This window comes from Musca autumnalis, unplaced genomic scaffold (genome assembly GCF_047663935.1).
Source record: "Musca autumnalis isolate F117 unplaced genomic scaffold, ASM4766393v1 scaffold_3, whole genome shotgun sequence".
NCBI classification, from domain to species: domain Eukaryota; kingdom Metazoa; phylum Arthropoda; class Insecta; order Diptera; family Muscidae; genus Musca; species Musca autumnalis.
This window is the reverse complement of record NW_027411866.1, coordinates 257,547,493-257,568,947: the sequence shown is the minus strand read 5'-3', so window position 1 is coordinate 257,568,947 and position 21,455 is coordinate 257,547,493. Positions and strand designations below refer to the sequence as shown.

The 21,455-nt window shown below is 37.9% G+C and overlaps 1 protein-coding gene across 3 annotated transcripts in view; it reads left to right on the top strand.

The window, feature by feature from the left end:
• The window catches only part of ATP8B (ATPase phospholipid transporting 8B), a 127,278-nt gene that overhangs the window by 34,075 nt on the left and 71,748 nt on the right, over positions 1-21,455 (top strand). For all 3 annotated transcript variants that reach the window (XM_073978064.1, XM_073978065.1, XM_073978066.1), the window contains exons 2-3: positions 10,393-11,721; positions 16,467-16,525. In XM_073978064.1, the coding sequence (XP_073834165.1) occupies positions 10,608-11,721; positions 16,467-16,525 (1,173 nt within the window). In that variant the 5' untranslated portion in view covers positions 10,393-10,607. The remainder of the gene's footprint in view (positions 1-10,392; positions 11,722-16,466; positions 16,526-21,455) is intronic.

The window sequence follows — 21,455 nt, the reverse complement described above, 5'->3', positions numbered from 1 at the left end:
ATATTTGCTACACACACAAATTCCAAATAGTCACTGGCATTTTTCCTCTCCAACCATGGTGATGGCATTGTGATGATGATCTAATGTGGAAAGTTGTACGCTTCACACACACACAATATTTCAGTTTATTTTAAGAGTTCAACAACATTTTGTTTAATCCAAATTTCGGTTTGTATGGTCGAATCGATTTAGCTTTGAAATTCAAAATTTATGCTCAATTGAGCATTGTAAGTGGTAGAACAAAGTCTAACTGACATTCCTCTTTAACCCCATTTCTCATTTCGTTTCATTAATTTTGTTTTTTTTCGTTTTTGAACTAGAAAAACCACACATATCCACTTCTGATGGAATTTTTAGATTTTGTTTTGAGTGCATCGCACAAAGGTCAATTAATCGAAATTGCAAAATTCCATGCCATTTGCTAGAGAGAGAGAGACATGAACAAACAACAAAAATACCAGAACGTTATTCAGCATCACATCCATTGTTGTTGCGGTTTTTGGTTTGATGCCGGTAAATTGCTAAAATGTTTTTTGCGACGAGAATATATGATAATTTATGAAATATTTTTAAAATTGGGAAATCAATAATCACAAAGAATATATACAAACATATACCCATAAATATGTACATAAGCAATGGATATTTTCTCCGTTTTTAATGACTGGTACACATCATTTTCAATAAATTAGAATGTATAAATGATTTTTCTAAAATTTATGGGTATTTGAATATAATGAACTAAACTGTAATCTCGCAGTTATGTACATATTTTGATTTGTGTTGATTCGATTTCAATGAACAAAATACAAAAATACTTATTAATATGAGACTGTTATACCTAGAGGGGGCAAATACATTGGGGTTATGACTACTCTGCATTTTTTGCAAATATCAAAAATGCCAAAAATAAATATCAGCATAAAAAAATATTAAGAAATGCATTATCACTTTTCCCCTAGCTTTTCATGGCAGTTTTTTCTTACATGTTTTCCATTATAATAGCATATCGTTATTAAATAATCTATTTATTATTGAAGTTGAATAAAATATTGAATATCGGAAAATTCTACATACGTCCAATGCATACATTTCATCAAATCTTTATTTTAACATAATTAAATCATATGTATACAAATAAAAATGTTTATTCAAAATACTTGAATCAAAATTGGTATTTATGAAAACGTTCAAAAGGCATTTAGAATCGAACTAATACACCCGTTTTCGTTATCAGGACAATAGTCCGCACATGGTACTGGAATAGTATTTTTTGGTTACATCCCTAATATACACTTTGAAACGACCAAAACTGTGCCTCATCGAAATAATGGTTTTAGACCCCAAGTATGTTTGAACGAAATCTCTTTCAGACAATTTGGAGTCGATTTAGCCATGTCCATCCACCTGTCTGTCTGGCGGACGATAACTCTCGAACGCATCAACCAATCGTAATATTTTGTCCGAACTTACACGGTGTGTCTTGACCAAATTTAAATGAAAAGTGCTTACTCCTGTGAAGTTTTTGCAGATTCTGAAACTACAATGCTCATAGATGAAAAACATCAAGAAACAAAAAAAATCGCCGGAGGGATTTTCAAATAAATCGCGATTTAAGTTCACATTTTTAGGGGTTCCTTGGGTTTTCACGATTTTGCTTGGAAACCGCGGGTTCTATGTAAATGGGCCAAAAGAAAATGTTGTAGCTGTGAAAATTCTCCACAAGATTGACCTTCCTGATATTTTCGTAGGTTTTACCGTTTTTGAGATATAGAAGTTCAAATTGAGACAATGCACTGACTGTATCGCCCCTTTATAAAACAATATCATGCTCAGTGCGCATTAACTAACTTTTAATGAAAAACGTTTACACAGGGGACGTTTTTGTGAATTCTGAAACAGCAATGTTCCTAGATGAGAAAAATCCTAAAACTAGAAAAAATGCTGTAGGGATTTTTAAATAAATCGCGGTCAAAATTCAAATTTTTAGGTGTTTTTTATGTTTTCACGATTTTGCTTGAAAACCTATCGAAATGCGACTAAAGAAAATGTTGTAGCTGTGAAAATTCTCTACAAGACTGACCTTTAGGTTTTTTCGTAGGTTTTTCCATTTTTGACATATAGAGGTTCAGTTCAAATTTTTAGGTTTTTATCTTAAGTCTTCAAGATTTTGCTTGAAAACCGCAAGTCATGATAAAATGGGTCTAAAGAAAATTTTGTAGCTTTGAAAATTCTCTACAAGATTGGCTGATTTATTTTTTCTTAGGTTGTACGATTTTTGAGATATATACGTTTAAGTTGGGAAATTGCAGTTATAACATTGTTTTATAAGGAGACTTGTCCCAATTTGAATTCTATATCTCAAAAACGGTAAAACATACGAAAATATCATAAAGGCCAATCTTTTGGAGAACTTTCGCAGCTACAATATTTTCATAAGGCCCATTTACATAGGACTCGCGGTTTCCAAGCAAAATCGTGAAAACCTAAAGAACCCCTAAAAATGTGAACTTAAATCGCGATTTATTTAAGAATCTCTCCGGCGATTTTTTTGTTTCTTGATACTTCTCATCTATGAGCATTGTAGTTTCAAAATCTGCACAAACTTCCCATGTGTAAGCACCATCCATTTATAATTAGTTAAGGCGCACCGTGCTTAGTTTAAGTTCGAAGATAGACCATATCGGTCTACTCTATTCGCTAAAATGATGCGCAAGATAACACTTGAAGGGAGTAACCGAATTGGTAATATTAATTTCAGACGTAGATGGGGTTCGAAAAATTCGGACAAAGTGAAGTTTCAAAGCTCCTTTCGGATCGTTTTGAATTTTTTTTTCAGCAGACTGTCCCTGCGGCCCCTTTGCGACAGTACAATTTTTTCGGGGGCATGTCCATACTACAGGCATCGATCCTGGCCAACACCCCAATTTTTTGTCGTCGCCGATTGTTAATATTTTATGGGATTCGATAGTCAACATATTGAAACTAAGGAAACCAAAAAATTAGGTCAACATATTTGAAGGTGTTGCCGTGCTCCTAAAGACGGCAGTTTTAAAGAAATATGGAAAAGAAAATCAAAATTTTTAAATTAGACCTAGAATTCCTCACCAACTACCAGACCTAATAAGATTGTTTTTGATGCATCGGAAAGCTGAAAGTCATAAATTATAAAAATACCTCATTCAAAAGTTACAGAGTTTTGACCAGAAAAAAAACGATTCTGGACCACTGTGCGGCACCAACTAAAATGGTAAATCCGCAAGATAACTCTCGCATGTAATTTCTGATTGGTCCAAGCTTTGTACATCACTTTATTTCATCTAGTCATGTATCAGGTTGGAATTTGGACTATATCGGTCCCGTCCTTCGGCTACTTCCCGCACACAACTTGGAAAAAGTGCAGTTTTACAGCTCATCTCAAATCGTTTTGAAGTTTTTTTCCCAAAAATTCTTCTTGATGGCCCAAAATCTCCAAAAAAGCTTACCGGTATAACTAAATGGCGTAGTACGTAAAATAACCCTCCAAGGTAAAGGCGATTTGGTTCAAACATTGTACATCCTATTATTTCTTACAGCCTCGAATTATGTACGAATAGCGACTACAACGGACCACTCTTTTGAGTACAAAGAGTGCAGTTTAAGGACTCGTCGAATTTGAAAAAAATGTTAAAACGATAACATTTGTCGGAGATCAAATCTCAAAAAGACCTATAGACGTCAGAAGTATTGTCTTTGCTTATTTTCTTTAGCTCCGAGGCTGAAGTATGTCTCCTTCGGCTCAGCTGACTGATACTTTCATAATTGTTTGTAAGCAAAAATGCGAAAAGTTGATGTACATGTAAGCGTTTAAACAACCCATGAAATGACACACCCGTAATCGGCATGTTCTAGGGTTTGAACAGCGGACAAACTGCAAATGTCAAGTGTGTTGAAATTGCACATAAATTTACCTCAACATACGTTTTGAAAACAACTATATACATACATATTTTCGTGGGAAGTTTATTCTTCCTGATATAATGGTCCAAGAGCTATAAAAATCCTACGGTGACCAACTAAAATATGTGATGGACACGATAACTATCGAAAGGAGTAACTTACCTTCGCACAAGGTAGTAATTGTGGCCTAGTTCATACTTCCTATAATGAAGTTCATTAAGGCCGGTGGGCACGATAACTGTCCAAAGGAGTGACTCCGAAACTTAGATGAAGTTCCACAATGCGCTATGTCAGCCCATTTCATCAGATACTTCAAAAATTCAACGCATGTACCCTTAAATCCAGTTTGGGAACACTTCTCAGATTGTGTTGAAATTTTAATTTTTAAGTCCTTGTGATCATGACTACAAATTTATATACATATTTTTTTAAGGAACCCTATTCCTAATTTTAATCATGTATAACAAGTAAGAACATCATTGAGTTCGGCAGAGCCAAACTTTTTATACCCTCCACCACGAAATGGGAACACAAAATTCTAATTAATAACCAATTCCGTTGGAAAATGTGGCTAAGATATTCAAAACAGCTTAAATTGGGCTATTCCAAAATGAGGACCTATACTGTCTGATTTTTGCAAGGGACTTTTGCGCCGGTAAAAATGTGTTGTACCTTTAGCGAAGAATAGAATATCAGTTATTCTGGTTGAATAGTGTTGCTAAAACTTTCAGAATACAGAAAATAGGGGCGTATCGTCAGCCATTTCGTTGGGACATTGAGGACACAACTTTCAAAATACCGAAAATCGGGAGGTACGATTCTATGGGAGCTATATGAATACGTGGACCTATACTTATAATTTTCTTCTGGAATATTTTATACACTCATGAACTTCTAAATACCAAATTTCAGTCATTTCGGTGAGATATTGAAGCCTGCACCTTCAAAATACGGAAAATTAGGAAGTACCGTGCTTTGGGGGCTATTTGAAGTCGTGGACCTAAAACGACAAATTTCAGGTGGAAAGTTTTATAACACCAGGGAAGACTAAATACCCCAACGTGGAGCTATACCGATTAATTAATTAATTTTTAGTGGAAAGCTGTATACCCCCAAAGAAGACTACATACAAAATTGCAGCAATTTCGGTGGAATATTGAGGCATCCACAGTTTTATTTGACGTTGACTACTGTAGGGAGACGTCCCTGTAACGTGGCGATACATACACTTCTTATAATTTCGGCTTTGCAGTGCACCTTTAAAATGCTGAACATTATCTTATTTAAGATTTGTTACTATATTTTTCATTTTTCCACCATCGCCTCAATTTCCTATTTGCCTTTAATTTCCAATTACCACAAAAATTCGTAACAGCTGCAGCAAAGCGTTTTGGAAAAATCCACTCATGAATAATAATAACAACAACGCATTTGTTTATTTAGATTATTGATTTAATTTGTTTTAAATTTCATTTTTTCACTCATTTTTCAAATTCCACACGACAAGGCAGCAGACATTCCATTTTGTTTAGTCGATCAACCTATTTCCATATTGAATAGAAAGACAAGAAATATTTGCTCACAAACATGCATACATACATATACACGTATGTGTATTTTGGGGCGTATGATTGGTGCATTGCAGACGCACATTGCTCATACGCCAGTTATCCTTAACAGGCGGCGATATCGTTCATATCGCCGAATTGTCTGTTTATTTTTTGTAGAAATTGTATTGAATGGCCAAAGTGATGTCCATGTCATTGGTATTCTGTCTACTTTTTTCAAAGTCCTTTCGTCATATGTTTTAAAAAATCCAACTTCTTTGAGCCTAAATGGTCGTCGCATTATATGTTCGCCAACCGAACCAACACAACCACTGGCATGGGGCCAAAGTATCAATTTTCATTAAAAATTCAAGTAGCATTGTAAGGGGTTTTTTGTTTTTATTTTTTGTCAACTTTTTCTCAGACGTTATTTGTTGTTGTTATTTTTGTTGAAAAGTTCAAAAGGTTCTTCACCTTTTGGAAACGTTGGCTAACTACAAAAATAAAACAATAAAAACACTCAGCGACAGACTATTTAGCCAACGTCAAACGATAAATGAATGGCAAATTGTTTGCAAAAATTTAAGACCAATTAACACGAAAACGTAGCGATTTCTCAAATACCGACAGCAACAACAACAGAATCCCTAAAAGTTTGTTTTGTTTGGTGCTTTTATTTATCAATGGATGGATGATGGCAGTTTATTTGAAAATAAAGATAAGAAAAACTAAAAATGACCAGCCCTAAAAAGTGTGTATGTCTCTCTTCTTGTTGTTTTTGTTGTTGATATAATAAAATGGGACAATATAGGTTGTCTGGTTTCAGGCTAATGTTACGATAACAGTAAATGTTGTGATTTATCGTTACTAATTGAATTTAAACGACAAACAAGCCCCCTTTTTCTGCCTTTGTTTTTCATTTCAAACGCACATCAAGTTATCTGATTTATTCGCTTTTATTGCTGTTCTCGAAATATCTATTTAATCAATTTTTTATATAGAAATAGGTTTTTGTTGGTTGTCTTGGCATTGGTACATACTAGGTATGTCCTACATTCTGGTGTTGGAAAATTTTGACTTGAGTAGTGAAATACAATCATAAGTCCCAGCCAATTTGGAGTAAATTTAGGCCTGCCAGCAGTAATGCCACATAAGTTTCATCGAAAGGGTTCTATGGACATCAAAAACTCTGTTGGTCGATCCATTAATCCTCATTCACTGATTTCATGCGTACGTGATATATAACACTCTCCTATGTAGATTTTCGTTTATTTTGATATAAAAATATTGATCCCAAAAATTTTATTCGAAAAACTAATTTTAATATAACCCATAAAATCCTATAAATTTCGAAGAATCTTCAGACAAATTCAGTCCGAGCTCGGTTAGACTAGCTTAAAGGATAGTTTTCTTCATTTTTTTCATTAAAAGGGAATTTTCGTTTTCTGTTGATTTTATTTTTATTTGCCAATTTTTTTGCTCTTCCACTTTTTTCTTTTTTGTGAATTTTCCATTCAAATTTCCCAAAATTTTACTTCAGATTTCGGTCAGAATTCGGAAAGAACCGAATTAGGGTCCACAGTAGAAGGAAACATCTTACAAAATTTGTTAATAACTGTTTTCTTATTCCTGTCTGCCGATTTGTTTACATACGCCTTTTTAGCGGTTCATCATCGCTCATTCTTATGATATGGCCTAGCCAACGCAATCGTTGCATCTCGATACGTTTAACTATATTCATGTCTTTATATAGTTGATATAGCTCGTGGTTCATACGACGTCGATATTCACCGTCAACGCAAATCGGCCCGTAGATCTTTCGAAGAATTTTACTCTCAAACACACCAAGCACTTCCTTATCTGTTTGCGCAAGTACCTATGCTTCGGAGCCATACATAAGCACGGGTAGTATCAGCGTTTTGTATAGTGTTATTTTTGTTTGGCAAAATGTGGCTTTGATTTTAAATTGCCTATTTAAACCATAGTAGCATCTGTTGGCCAACACAATTCTTCTTCTTATTTCACAACTGATGTTGTTTGTTGTGTTTATGGTAGTGCCGAGGTAGACGAAGGCTTTAACTACCTCAAAATTGTAGGTACCAACTTCCGCAGTTTGTCCGAGCTCTATGGACGCTTTGCGCGTCGACACCATCAATTTGGTCTTTTCGCCGTTTACCGCCAGACCCACGTTCGCAGTTTCTGCTTCGATCTTCCTAAAGGTATCAGTTACTTCCTTTACTGATCGTCCCATGATGTCTATGTCATCAGCATAGGCAAGTAACATGTGGCTATTGGTGTAAATTGTGCCACTTCTTTTGACGTTTGTCTCTCGTATAACCTTTTCTAGCAGGATGTTGAAGAGGTCACACGAAAGGCTGTCTCCTTGTCTGAAGCCTCTTTTGGTACAAAATTCTTACAAAGCCGGATGAGCTTTGCGGGGATACCAAATTCAGACATTGCATGGAATACGTTTGATCGGAGGGGACTGCCGAATGCTGCTTTATAATCGACAAAAAGGTGATATGTGTCTGCTGCATCTCTTGGGTCTTCTCTAGGATTTGCCGCAGGGTAAATATATGGTCAATGGTGGATTTGCCAGGTCTAAAGCCACATTAGTGTGGTCCAATTATTTCGTTGACCATTGGCTTTAGTCGTTCGCACAATATCCCTGACACTATCTTATAGGCAATAGGGAGAAGACTTATGCCCCTATAGTTGGAGCATACAGTCTTATCTCCTTTCTTGTGGACGGGACATAGGATGCTCAGGTTCCAATCGTCGGGTACGCGTTCTTCCTGCCAGATGGTGCTAACTAGCTGATGCATACATCTTATCAGCGCGTCACCTCCGGTTTTAAACAGCTCGGCTGGTAAGTCATCGGCTCCTGCTGCTTTATTATTCTTCAGCCGGTTGATTGCTGTTTTTACCTCATCTTGGCCGGGCGGTATACATTCTATACCATCTTCTGGGATTGGATCTGTGGTATCGTCTTCCCTACTATTGGATACCAGCAGATTGGAGAAATGTTCCTTCCATATCCTGAGCACGCTATCTGTATCTGTTACCAGATTACCTTGCTGGTCTCTACAAGAGGATGTGCCTGTACCAAAGCAATCTGTTTGATGTTTCACTCTTTGGTATTATTCGGACTTCATTCTGGCTCCTGTACATCTCGATTTTTTCACACTTCCGCTTTTCCATTTCTCTCTTTTTTCTTGCGGAAAAGACGTTTCTCTTCCCTCCTTTTCTCCCGATATCTCTCTCGTGCGCTACGTGTTGCTACTGATTGTAAAGTAGCTCTATATGCCGCATTTTTCTCTTTGGTAGCAGCACGACACTCCTGGTCATACCATGGATTCCTTTGTGGAGGTCTCTGGAATCCAAGTATGGATTTTGCGGCTGTTTGCATGGAGTGGGCAATAGTTTGCCATTGTGTTGTTATGTTATCGGGACAAGGAGTGCTCGCGTTAAGCATTTGGGCTAGTTGAGTGGAATATGCTGTGGCTATCTGTTGTTTTTGCAGCCTATCGATGTCCAACTTCCGCGTTGTGTATGTTCGTGCTTTATTTGCAACGTTTAGACGGGTAGGTACCTTTGCTGCAACAAGATAGTGGTCCGAATCAATGTTTGCGCCTCGGAACGATCGAACATCCAACACGCTGGATGTTGAAGAATTTAGCTTTTATTCGAATTGCAGCAAGTCTTTCATTCACTGGGGTGAAGCTGGATACCAGAAGATTTAGTCTCCGACTAACTACGAATCCGCAACCAAACTCATGCTTCACTTCATGGCAGCTATAATACAGTGCGTCACCTTTGGGTGTTGTTGTGACGCTTTTTCCAATCCATCGTATTTCCTGTATGACAGTAATATCGGCCTTGTACTTTTCAAGTGCGTCTGCCAATGCGAAGACTGCACCTTCTCTCTAAAGAGTGCGATCATTCCAGGTGCAGATTCGCAGATCATGGTCCTTAAAACGTTTGCGGGGTTCGTCAACTGTAGAGGGGTTTCTTTTTCCTTTTTTTCGTTTTTTCATAGTAGGCTGTTTTTTCTAGGGGAGGGTTACTAGCCTGACGCCCAAACCGAAGGTTTTAACGTTCTTATGGGTGAACGCGCGGCACATGTTAGCTCACTACCTTTAACGGATGTTAAAGGCAGTTCCCCAGGTGACACCACGGGGAGGTCAGTGTCCACTTGAGATGAAAGAGGGACCAAGATAAATCCTGGGCTTTGGCATGTTAAAACCGGTCAGGACCGTTCCTTGGTATCTTCCATCCCCTACGTCACCCCCTCCATTATGACTACCCAAGAAAAATTCGCACCTCCCAACCCTGCTTCTAACGCAGGTATGCATTACATTTCAACATTGATGGATTTTTGAATTTTTGTCTAAATAAAATTCCAATAAAATAAACACACGTGAAATAAAACACATTTTAATACCTATGGCCCAAATCACGATTTTCAGCAAGGGGGATTTTTTAACAAAAACAATGAAAACAATAAAGTCCATATTAACAAAATAATGTTTTGGCGATAAACAAATGGAAACGTTTAGCATTTTATGCTGCAATTAACAGCAACAGCAATAATAATAAAAAACTATAATTTGAAAAAATACACACACACAAAAAATATCACTGCCAATGCAAAATCGCTTTGCCACTCATCAATCAAACAATCGAATCGAAAAGAGAGCTAGACGAATCACAAATTTGAAAAACAAAAAATACAACAACAAATATTTTTTAGACTTCTGGAATAAACAGCGAACGCATTTGGTGTTTGGTAGTTGGAAAATTGTTTGGTATCCGAACGGCAGGGCTTTTGTTTTCTGTGCGGATATTTGCCGGTGGCGTATACTCATTTAAGTGTAATAATTATCGTTCTCATACTTCTCCATAGAAATAAAAACGTAGTGAATTTGGACACAATATTTAACATTTCCGTTAACATTCGCATAAACACAATTTAGACTAAAGACTTTTTTTAAAAACAAGGCGTTGCTGCCATCAACGGAAATCTTCCATTTAAACAACACACACACCTTTTTTGCAACACCAACAACAACATTTTTGCTATTGTGTGAGTTGTAAAACTTACATGGAAGTATTGATGAGATGCCCAACGGAAATAAAAGGCGACCGGATACTTTGGAACTAGAGGTACTCCGAGCACCAACACCTGCACCACGCCAAACCAGCCGTACACAATCACCAGTGCCACAGAGACCAGCAAAATCGACCAAGCCAAGACGTTATGCTTCAGTGGACAATGAACAGCCAACATCAGCAGCAACAACAACAGCAACAGCGACAAGTGCACCAGCCACACAACCACCAGCTACATTTCCCAAAACAACCCCCCTAACCAGTGTCGATACACGTTCAAGACGTTGGTATAATTTTGGTGGCATGTTTTCACGTAATGCTGCTGCAAACAACACAACGACAACAGCCACCACCAGCACTGCCAATTTGGAAGCAGCCACAGCAACTCTAGCCAAACCAGAGCCGTCCACTATTGACAATTCAACGGCCACAATACTCACCTTGTCGCCCCACAATGCCGGCGACGACAATCTACCCGATGTGGCCGCTGTCCAGCCTAGACATCAACAACAACAACAACAGAACCAACAACAACATCAGGGTTCATTTAAAAGAAGATCACATAAATCCCGCTCCGGTAGTCTTTACAGTTTGGCCACTTTGGCCCAAACCGGCGAAGTTCAATTACATTCACGCAGTAATTCCTGTCACAAATTCAAAGATAAAGAAGCCGAGCTAGAGGCTGAGGCTGCCCTAATGTACGACGAACACGGTGGTGGCAAGGTGAAAGATAAAACATTACTCACCAGCAGCTGTCAGCCGCCTTCATTTGACAACGTTGAGGAAATAGTGGATAACATTAGTCCAGAAAATAAATCTGGCCTACGGGCCAATCTCATGTCCTTCCTTAGTAAATTTGGCATTTGGAAAAATTCCAATTGTCGACCACCACGTAAAAGATCATCGTTACGTTCGAAACACACAACACCGAGTGCGTATTGTGCGGCGGGGCCGGGTGGAAGTTTGGCGGGTCGTAAATCGGTAACACTGAGTTGTGAGTTTGAACAATTCCCCGCCACCGATAACAGTGACGAGAAAACGGGACGTCTGACAAATGCCAAAGAAATTGGCAAACGACGGCTATCACAAATGCGACGACGCAGAAGTTCCTATTATTTTTCAGGTATTTATAATTGTATGAAATGTCTATGTACATATGTATATTTTAAGTAAATTGTAATTAAACCTGAAGAAGAAATAGATGAGGTACAAGTATACCGTTCAATAAGATTTGGTTTCAGGTACAGCATTGAATAAAATAACTAAGAATCTAAGATCCACATATTTTAGGAATTATCGATAATCTATTCCTCGAACTAATTCTATGGTACATAAAATTGTCGATTTTCGAGGAACTATTTTGATGTCGAGACTACTTGGAACATAGTTTGATACATCCTCGGAACTGTGGCTCATATATTTTAGGAATTTTGATAAAATGTTCTAGCAGGGCACAAATTCAACTATTTTACTCGGTTACCAAGTTCAATATTTTAACATAGTTTCTGATACTTCAGAACTATATTCAATATATTCTATGGTTTTTAGACCTCAAGTATGTTTGGACGAAATCCGTTTCAGATAAATTGGATTCGATGAAGCCTTGTCCACCCCTGTCCTTCTGGCTGGTATACACGATAACTCGAAAGGATCAACCGATTTGGTTCAAAGGCATCTACTGGCCATATTTTGTCTAAACATAGATCGGTGGAGCCCATCGGGTTCATCCCCATAAAGTTTAAATAATTTCGCAAAAGTGCTGTGCAAGAAACTCTCGAAGAGAGAAATCGGTCAATCTTTTCGAGATTTATCTTGCACAAAATTTTAGCGAATAATTTAAACCATAATATGTCCTCCAGATATAGGTCAGGTTCACCTCGCACATATAATTTCAATATTTTTTTTTTTTTTTGCAAAAAGGCCAGTTTGGGATCAATTCTCCGACCGATTGAACAAGTTTGCAACAGGTGTCCTCACGACGATAGAATTTCATTCGGGGGCATGTCAATACTACCTGAGATAACGGTCCAAAACTAAAAAAGCCAATTAAAATTATGAATTCCACGGCGGCCTATTCTATTATCCGGATTGACTCGGAAGAATCCATTTCAGAAGTCGATTTAATACAATAACTTTTAAGGAATCAACGGATTTGATTCAAACTCTGCCACTCTTCAAATTTTATCCAAACTAACATTGGCCCACTTCATCGTGTACATTCCCAAACAAGTTTAAAATTTTCGCTAAAATGCTGCGCTAGATAGCTCTCGAAGAGAGTAACCAAACAATTCTCCGATCGTTTGAACAAGTTTGCAACATGCAAAGACATGTTTGCTATTTTTGGAGTCGTATCAATACTTCCTGAGACAATGGTCGAAAAACTAAAAAAAAAACAAAATGATCCCACTACGGCCGATTCTATGCACCGGAATGGCTATGAGGAATCTGCGACCAGAGACCACCACCTCAACAATTATGAGTTTGTGTTCGTATATTTTTTCACCATAAGAGCGGCAGTATATACCGAAAAGCCTGCTCCGAGTATTTTGGTCCGTTCCGAGGCCATGGATCTGTTCCGTTTGCCAGATTTGCATCTACCACATATCAACATCGGTGAGATTTAATGGATGTAAGGATTGGGTACGCTTTTAAGGCTGCTGCTGGTCCGAGTCGACTCCAGGATGACTTGGAAATAAATTATGTTGCTGATTATAGCACCAGATCATCTCCCAGCATATCTCCCGCAGTCTCCCCAACAACAACAAATGCGGCAATTAACACCATATGTTGGTGTTTTCCGTGCCACGGAACTGCATCGTTCCTGCAATTCAATTATAACAGTTTCCGCAACAAAGTCTGCAAAATTTTAGAATCTGTGAGTCGAAGAATCATCATGATCTCCACGAACCACAAAACAAAGCACACCGTGGTTTAAGCCGTCTCCAGGATTACTGTGATATGAGTTTTGTTGCTTCTTGCTGCACCAGAGCATCTACTAGTGTGTCTCCAACTCATCGGATTCATCGTCGTCATCGGATTAGCGAAATTTTAGACTTAATGAATCGGAGAACCACCGCAATCCAAAGCTCACCGTCATATGTAGCTTGTAACGTTGCAATGGTTACAAGGTTTTGCGGAAGAATCATACAAGAAGCAGAGGAGGAGGACTGGCATTTTAGGTTTGAGGATGCGCAGCTGCCGTAATGGCAGCCACTCCACTCAGAGACCCTGAGGTCCATTGTGATACTTGTCTTCTTTATACACCAGTCTGCCCAGTACAGTTCTATTTCACTTGAGCATGACTCCAGTCCGAGGCCATGGATCTGTTCCGTTTACCAGATTTGCATCCATCGCATGTAAACAACGGTGAGATGTAATGGATGTAGGGAATGGGTACACTTTTAAGGCTGCTCTGGTCTAAGCCGACTCCAGGATGACTTGGAAATAAATTATGTTGCTGCTTATTGCACCAGAGCATCTCCCAGCATATCTCCCGCAGTCTCCCCAACAACAACAAAGACGGCAATTAACATCGCATGTTGTTGTTCCATACCACGGAACTGCTTCGTTCCTGCAATACAATTCCAACAGTTTCCGCAACAAAGTACGCAAAATTTTAGAATTTATGAGTCGACGAATCATCATGATCTCCACGAACCACAAAACAAAGCTCACCGGTTCCAGGATTTTAGCCGGTTCCAGGATTACTGTGATATAAGTTTTGTTGCTTCTTGCTGCACCAGAGCAGCAGAGTGTGTCTCCAACTTCGTCATCGAATTCATCGTCGTTGTCAGAATACGATACAGCCCCGCAGTCTCACGTTGCATTCCGCAACAAAATTAGCGAAATTTTAGACTTAATGAATCGGAGAACTACCGCAATCCAAAGCTAGCCGTCATCTGTAGCTTGTAACGTTGCAATGGTTACAAGGTTTTGCGGAATAATCATACAAGAAGCGGAGGGGGAGGACTTGCCTTCCTTATACACCAGTCTGCTCATTACAGTTCTATCTCGCTTGAGCATGACTCCAGTGACCCATACTTGGAATGCTTACACATACCGTCGATGAATAGTTGTACCCTGCGAAATATGCCCGATATTAGTTCGCTTTTAAAGGCAATAACCGTCTGGTGCTAGGGGACTTTAATGCTTACCATGAGTCTAGTCAATGACTAGAGGGGTACATCGCGGACCGAGCAAATTAATGGCTCCACATTTTATACGGTGTAAAAAACACTCCTACGAGGATAAGAGATGACTGTCACAGCTCGCCAGAAATCACTATTGTGGCAACCCGTGATTTGCCTTAGCTCACCCTATCGTCGTCTCCATTAACAGACCACCCGACTTCATAACCTCTGAACGCCGTAGTTTCCAGAACCATGGGAAAGCTGATTGACAAGAGTTTAACCTATTTACCAAACACCGCTTCAGAGTGCTGTCAATTCCCTCAGATCCTCAGGTAGCTGAAAGAATTGTCCGGGACATCAGCGCAGACTCTCGTTGCATGCCATACCCGAAATTATAACAAATTTCGCTGCAGAAGCGATTAGACTAAAAATGAGCATCGTACGAACCCTGAAGACCCAAGAGTTAGCGAACTTACTCTTAAAACGAACAGGCTAGTAGCCGAGCGAAAAGTGGCTAGACCACCCGAAGCAATTCAAATTGAGGTTTTAATCAATTGTAAACAACGTTTAAATCATTTCGAATACGGGAACAAAGGTGGGAATGGCTCTAAGTTGCGCATGTTATTTTAACACGCACTTTATAGAGCATCCCAAAAGTGATAGGGCAAAGAGAAGTGTGCTACGCCGTATATAAGCCCTCTCATACAAGGAGGTACCCCCACAATTCACTATGAGCGATGTTGCAGATGTCATTCGTAACACGGAATCATCCGAATATTGGGCCCTCACGGGATCTCAATGGTAATGCTTAAGAATGATGGATGAAACCGGGGTTAAGTATTTGAAGACTGTCTTCAATCCATTGTTTGCCACCATATTGTAACAGAAGTCTGGAAAGGTGGCAGGGTGGTCCCGCTACTAAAGCCAGCCAAGTATGCCAGCAAAGGTACATAGTACAGGCCGATCTTCCTTTGTCGCCAGTAGCGAAGAGTCTACAGCCACTACTCCCCTTGTGATGCGAAGCAAGTTCCCATATGAACAACTTCATTATGGATTCTGGAAAATGCACAGCACACATATTAGTCGAGGAATGAACCCGAACAGGCAATGTGACCGAACAGTTATGGTGACTTTTGACCCATCGAAGACCTTACATATCGTCAACCGTGCCAATCTGGACATTGAAAAGACTTCCCTCCCGCCGTGTTTGAAACGTTGGATAATGAACTATGTGTGCGGAATTCGGAAATAAGAAGTCGAAGACCCGTAGTGTGAAACAAGAAGTCGAAGACCCCAAGACGTGGTGATATCTCCGGAACTGTTTAATCTCAACCTTTCTGAAGTTTCACACCCTACTAATACCTACATAGCTTACTTAGTACAGATATTGCATCTAAGGCATATGAAAAAACCACCAAGTCGCTGGTATTTTCTTTCAATATAGTGAAACAGGCCCTTAGTCAGTTCAATGAATATTTTAACATACAAATCCAAGTAAATTTACTCCAGGTATTTAATTTTCTCTGGCAATTACTAGTAAAATTTCAGCGAATTTTAGGCCAAGGAGCAGTAGACGAGACTCGTTAGGCTCCAATGGATGAATGTGTATATAGCTGATTTGTGAGACATTTAACGCAACAACCTCTTTAGTTCGTATACTTTGTTGACTTTGGGCCGTTTTTTTGGAATGTGTTTTTTATCCTATAACTAATAGATTTACTTCTTCTATTTCTTACAGATAATGAACGAAGAATACGTGCTAATGATCGGGAATTCAATGCCCAGTTCAAATATGCCGTAAGTATACAATTTACTAGCAAATGCCCGCTACTTCGTATGCGGAAAGGAAACGAAATATATATAAACAATATTTAATACGGGAATGGTGAATACTGGAGATTCTGTAGTACTAAGACCTATTTTTATTACCAATATTTTTTCGATTGTAGTCAGAATTAAAAAAAAATTTGCCGTATCGCATCCCTACACAGCTACCATATTTTTTATTTCGAATTTCCAAAACTACGTATCATATTGCAAATTTCAGATTTGACTCCTGGTTTTACCCCTTCACTAACACAGCATTCTCTTCCAGTACGAATTTCCAAACACTAAACTTTATCTCACCCCTTCACAACAACAATCACGCACATTCACAATTCAAGGTTCTAGCTTTAGCGGTTTCGCCCAGAACCCGAATAGGTCCGTTAAATTTTCGGCCACGTTTTCGTATATCCCCATATAACGGTACCTCTCGACTTAGTGTATTTTTAAAGAAGAACAAATGTATATTGTCCAATTTTCCTTAAATTTGGACCTTGAATACTCAGAGGATATAGAAGTTTAATTTAAAAAATCTCCACTTCAATCCACGTTTATTAGAAGAGATAGTTTGAAGATCTTCTGCACATTTTCCAACCGAAATTCGGAATTTGTGGCATGAAAGGTTAGAAAACTTCTTTACAAAAAATTGTACTTAATGTGCACCGGTATGTCAACCGTATATAACGGAACATTTTTTGAAGGCATTTCAATTTAGGATTTTTTAATATCAGGGGTAAATACCTTCTAGTTAACAAAATAGTCGCACTGGACCACGTTTTCAAAAATTACATACCAAAGCGGTCAGAACAAAAAACATTTTTTGAAAAGATACTTCACGTTTGACTACTTAATTTCAGTACATTATTTAGAAACTCCTTGGCGTTAACATCAAATCAATGGGACAATATTCAGTACAATTTTTCAAACTCAGAACTTTGTCTCAAACTTTAGAGCGATCTTCATAACAAATATTTTTCCATTTCGTATTTTTTGTACAAATAGCGTATTTTTAAATTATATAATCCCAGCTTTGTTCCTACACCCAACACCAAATTTAGTACCTTAACTATTTAAAATGGTTTTGGTATCAACATGTTACCCAACTTTTCCTACACATAGGTAAACCTTTCAAAAATTACTTCCTTATATCCAACATATATCCTAACCCCAATTCAGTTTTACCAGTTCCCCTGAAACCCATTTGAGGACTATTTAGTAGTTTTTGTATAAATAAGTACGAATTTTCAAAACCTCCTCCCTACCTCCGCTCTAAACACCAATTGCTAATCTAATACCGAATTTCAAAATTCCAGATCTACCCTTTACAAAATCACAAATTGTACAAAATTCTATACCATATAGCAAATACCAAAATGTACCAAATTTTGTACCATTAAGCACTTTTCGTACTCGATTTTCCAAAATGTACTTTCATATCTCAGCTCTATCCGTTCACCTAAACCCAAATTATAGCCAATGTAGTTCCATTTAGCACTTTTCCATAAGTACGAATTTCCAAAACTACCTCAATCCTACACTCCAACAATAATCTGTTCACGCAAATGCAAATTATAGCGAATTTCGTACCATTTAGTACTACTTCGTGCACATTAGTACGATTTTCCAAAGCTACCTCCATATCTCAATTCTATATTCCAACAGTAATCTTAATTCCAAATTTCAGGATTCCAGCTCTTCAAATCCAAATCATACTAAACTCACTACCATTTAGGACTTTTCGACCTTTGGTACAACTTTCTTACTCTTCATCAGTGACCCCCATTCCAAATTTCAGGATTCCGGCCCTATTCGTTAACCCATACCCACATTGTACTATATTTAGTACCATTTAGTATTTTTCGTATAATTTTAATTCGAATTTCCAAAAACCTTTCTTTTTTACTCTCCATCAGTGACCTTCATTCCAAATTTCAAGATTCCAGCTCTATCCGTTCACCCAAACCCAAATTGTACTAAATTTACTACCATTTATTACTTTTCGTACACTTATAGTTCGAATTCCAAAAACCTTTCATTTTTACTCTTCATCATTGATCCTCATTCTAAATTTCAGGATTCCAGCTGTATCCGTTCACCCAAATCCAAATTGTACTAAATTTAGTACCATTTAGTACTTTTCGTGCACTTTTAGTTCCAATTTCTAAAAACTATTCTTTGTTACTCTCCATCAGTGACCCTCATTACAAATTTCAGGATTCCAGCTCAATCCGTTCACCCAAATCCAAATTGTACTAAATTTAATACCATTTAGTACTTTTCGTGCACTTTTAGTTCCAATTTCTAAAAACTATTCTTTGTTACTCTCCATCAGTGACCCTCATTACAAATTTCAGGATTCCAGCTCAATCCGTTCACCCAAATCCAAATTGTACTAAATTTAGTACTTTTCGTGCACTTTTAGTTCGAATTTCCAAAAACCTTTCTTTCTTACTCTCCACCAGTGACCCTAATTTAAAATTTCAGGATTCTAGCTCTATCTGTTCACCCAAATCCAAATTGTACTAAATTCAGTACCATTTAGTACTTTTCGTACCCTTATAGTTCGAATTTCCAAAAACCTTTCATTGTTACTCTTCATCAGTGACCCTCATTCCAAATGTCTGTATGCTAGCTCAATCCGTTCACCCAAATCAAAATTGTACTAAATTTAGTACCATTTAGTACTTTTCGTACCCTTGTAATTCGAATTTCCAAAAACCTTTCTATTTTACTCTTCATCAGTGACCTTCATTCCAAATTTCAGGATTCCAGCTCTATTCGTTCACCCAAATTGTACTAAATTTAGTACCATTTATTACTTTTCGTATACTTATAGTTCGAATTTTAAAAACCTTTCATCTTTACTCTTCATCAGTGATCCTCATTCCAAATTTCAGGATTCCAGCTCTATCCGTTCACCCAAATCCGAATTGTACTAAATTTAGTACCATTTAATACTTTGCGTGCACTTATGGTACGAATTTCCAAAAACCTTTCTTTTTTACTCTCCATCAGTGACCTTCATTCCAAATTTCAGGATTCCAGCTCTATTCGTTCACCCAAACCCAAATTGAACTAAATTTAGTACCATTTAGTACTTTTCGTACCTTTATAGTTCGATTTTCCAAAAACCTTTCATTGTTACTCTTCATCAGTGACCCTCATTCCAAATGTCTGTATTCCAGCTCAATCCGTTCACCCAAATCCAAATTGTACTAAATTTAATACCATTTAGTACTATTCGTGCACTTATAGTTCGAATTTCCAAAAACCTTTCTTTGTTACTCTTCACAAGTTACCCTAATTTCAAATTTCAGGATTCCAGCTCTATCCGTTCACACAAATCTAAATTGTACTAAATTTAGTACCATTTAGTACTTTTCGTACTCTTGTAGTTCGAATTTCCAAAACCCCGTTGGGTACATCTTTCTAGCTCTCCATCAGTTACAATCCTTCCAAATTTCAGAATTCTAGCTCTTACCGGTTGCCTAAACAAAGGGTACCATATTTAGTACCTTTTAGTACTTTTCGTACACTTCTAGGTCGAATTTCCAAAAACACAGTCTTATCTCACCCCTACACACCAACAGCATCCTACACCCAAAATTTCAACTTTCTAGCTTCAGCGGTTTCGTCTGGGCGCTGATGAATCAGTCAGTCAATCAGTCAGTCAGTCAGTCACTCACCTCACCTCACTACTCTTTTATACATATAGATTTAGATTTAGATATAATTTTTCACAATCTTAAAATGAATTCTTAAGAAAATCATTAAAAAACATATTTTTTCTTAATTACTTTTCATTCAAATAATTCACGTATTTTCCATCAGGCAGAACATGTCTTACAACCAGCCCTAATTATTTTTTGTATACTCCATTTCGATTCCCAACATTACATGTTTTTTCCTACAAATCCCCTTTTCGAAAAACGCCTTACATTTCATACAACAGCAAATCATAGATTACTATATATTCGGTTGTGCCTCAATGATTTCATACAATGCTGAGGCATCATCTTCGCAATCATGATTTATAATTGGGTTATTGGGTTAGCAAGGCATAATTCACAAAGCACCTAACTAATACAATCAGCACAACACAGCCCAGCCTAAATAGACTGACGGCGTACGGCAGCCAGCCACTCAGCCAATATGACACAGCAAATTAAGTTATTGAAATCGTGTGAAATTTACTCGTTCACTCGGAACAATGGCGGCGTCGGCATCATGCACCCAAGTGAATTACAGATTCAATTTACTTGGTTATCCATAAATGCATCGACCGCAAGCAACCGACAACCAACAACAACAAGCAAATGGCAAATGCTGTTCCGGTAATGTGGGTTCGTGTTGTTAGAATTGCCTGTTTTGGGCAGCCAGTCGTCGTCGTTCGTACGTAATTTGATATGGCAAATAATTTGCATGGTGTGGCTAAATTGTTGTTTACACACACACACATAACGACAATGAAGTAATAAGTGTGAAAAGGAACATTGACCTACATACATATATAGATGGGGATTGGGAGCTGTGTGAACATATTATGTAGGTGTGAAACTAAATTTAATCCATTTATGCGGAAGTTAAAGGCATAAATATATATATAAATATTTTTAGCTGACTCTACTGAAGTTGTCTAGTCTAAAGATTTCTTAAACAAGTAAAAAAAGTATCAGCCAGCTTTGACGACAGAAATATATCCTCAGCCTGCTGGTGTACAAAAGAACAATATCGGGAGTGGTAGGCCAGCATGTGCTATGAACAGATCCCCAAATTTAATAAGTAACGTTTTCATAGGTAGCAAAATAAGTTTTGGAAGCTTCAATCGTAAATTGAAGATTAAATACAATTTAAGGCCACTTCTCGGATAGTGTTGACATTTTAATAGCAAAATATTTCTGTC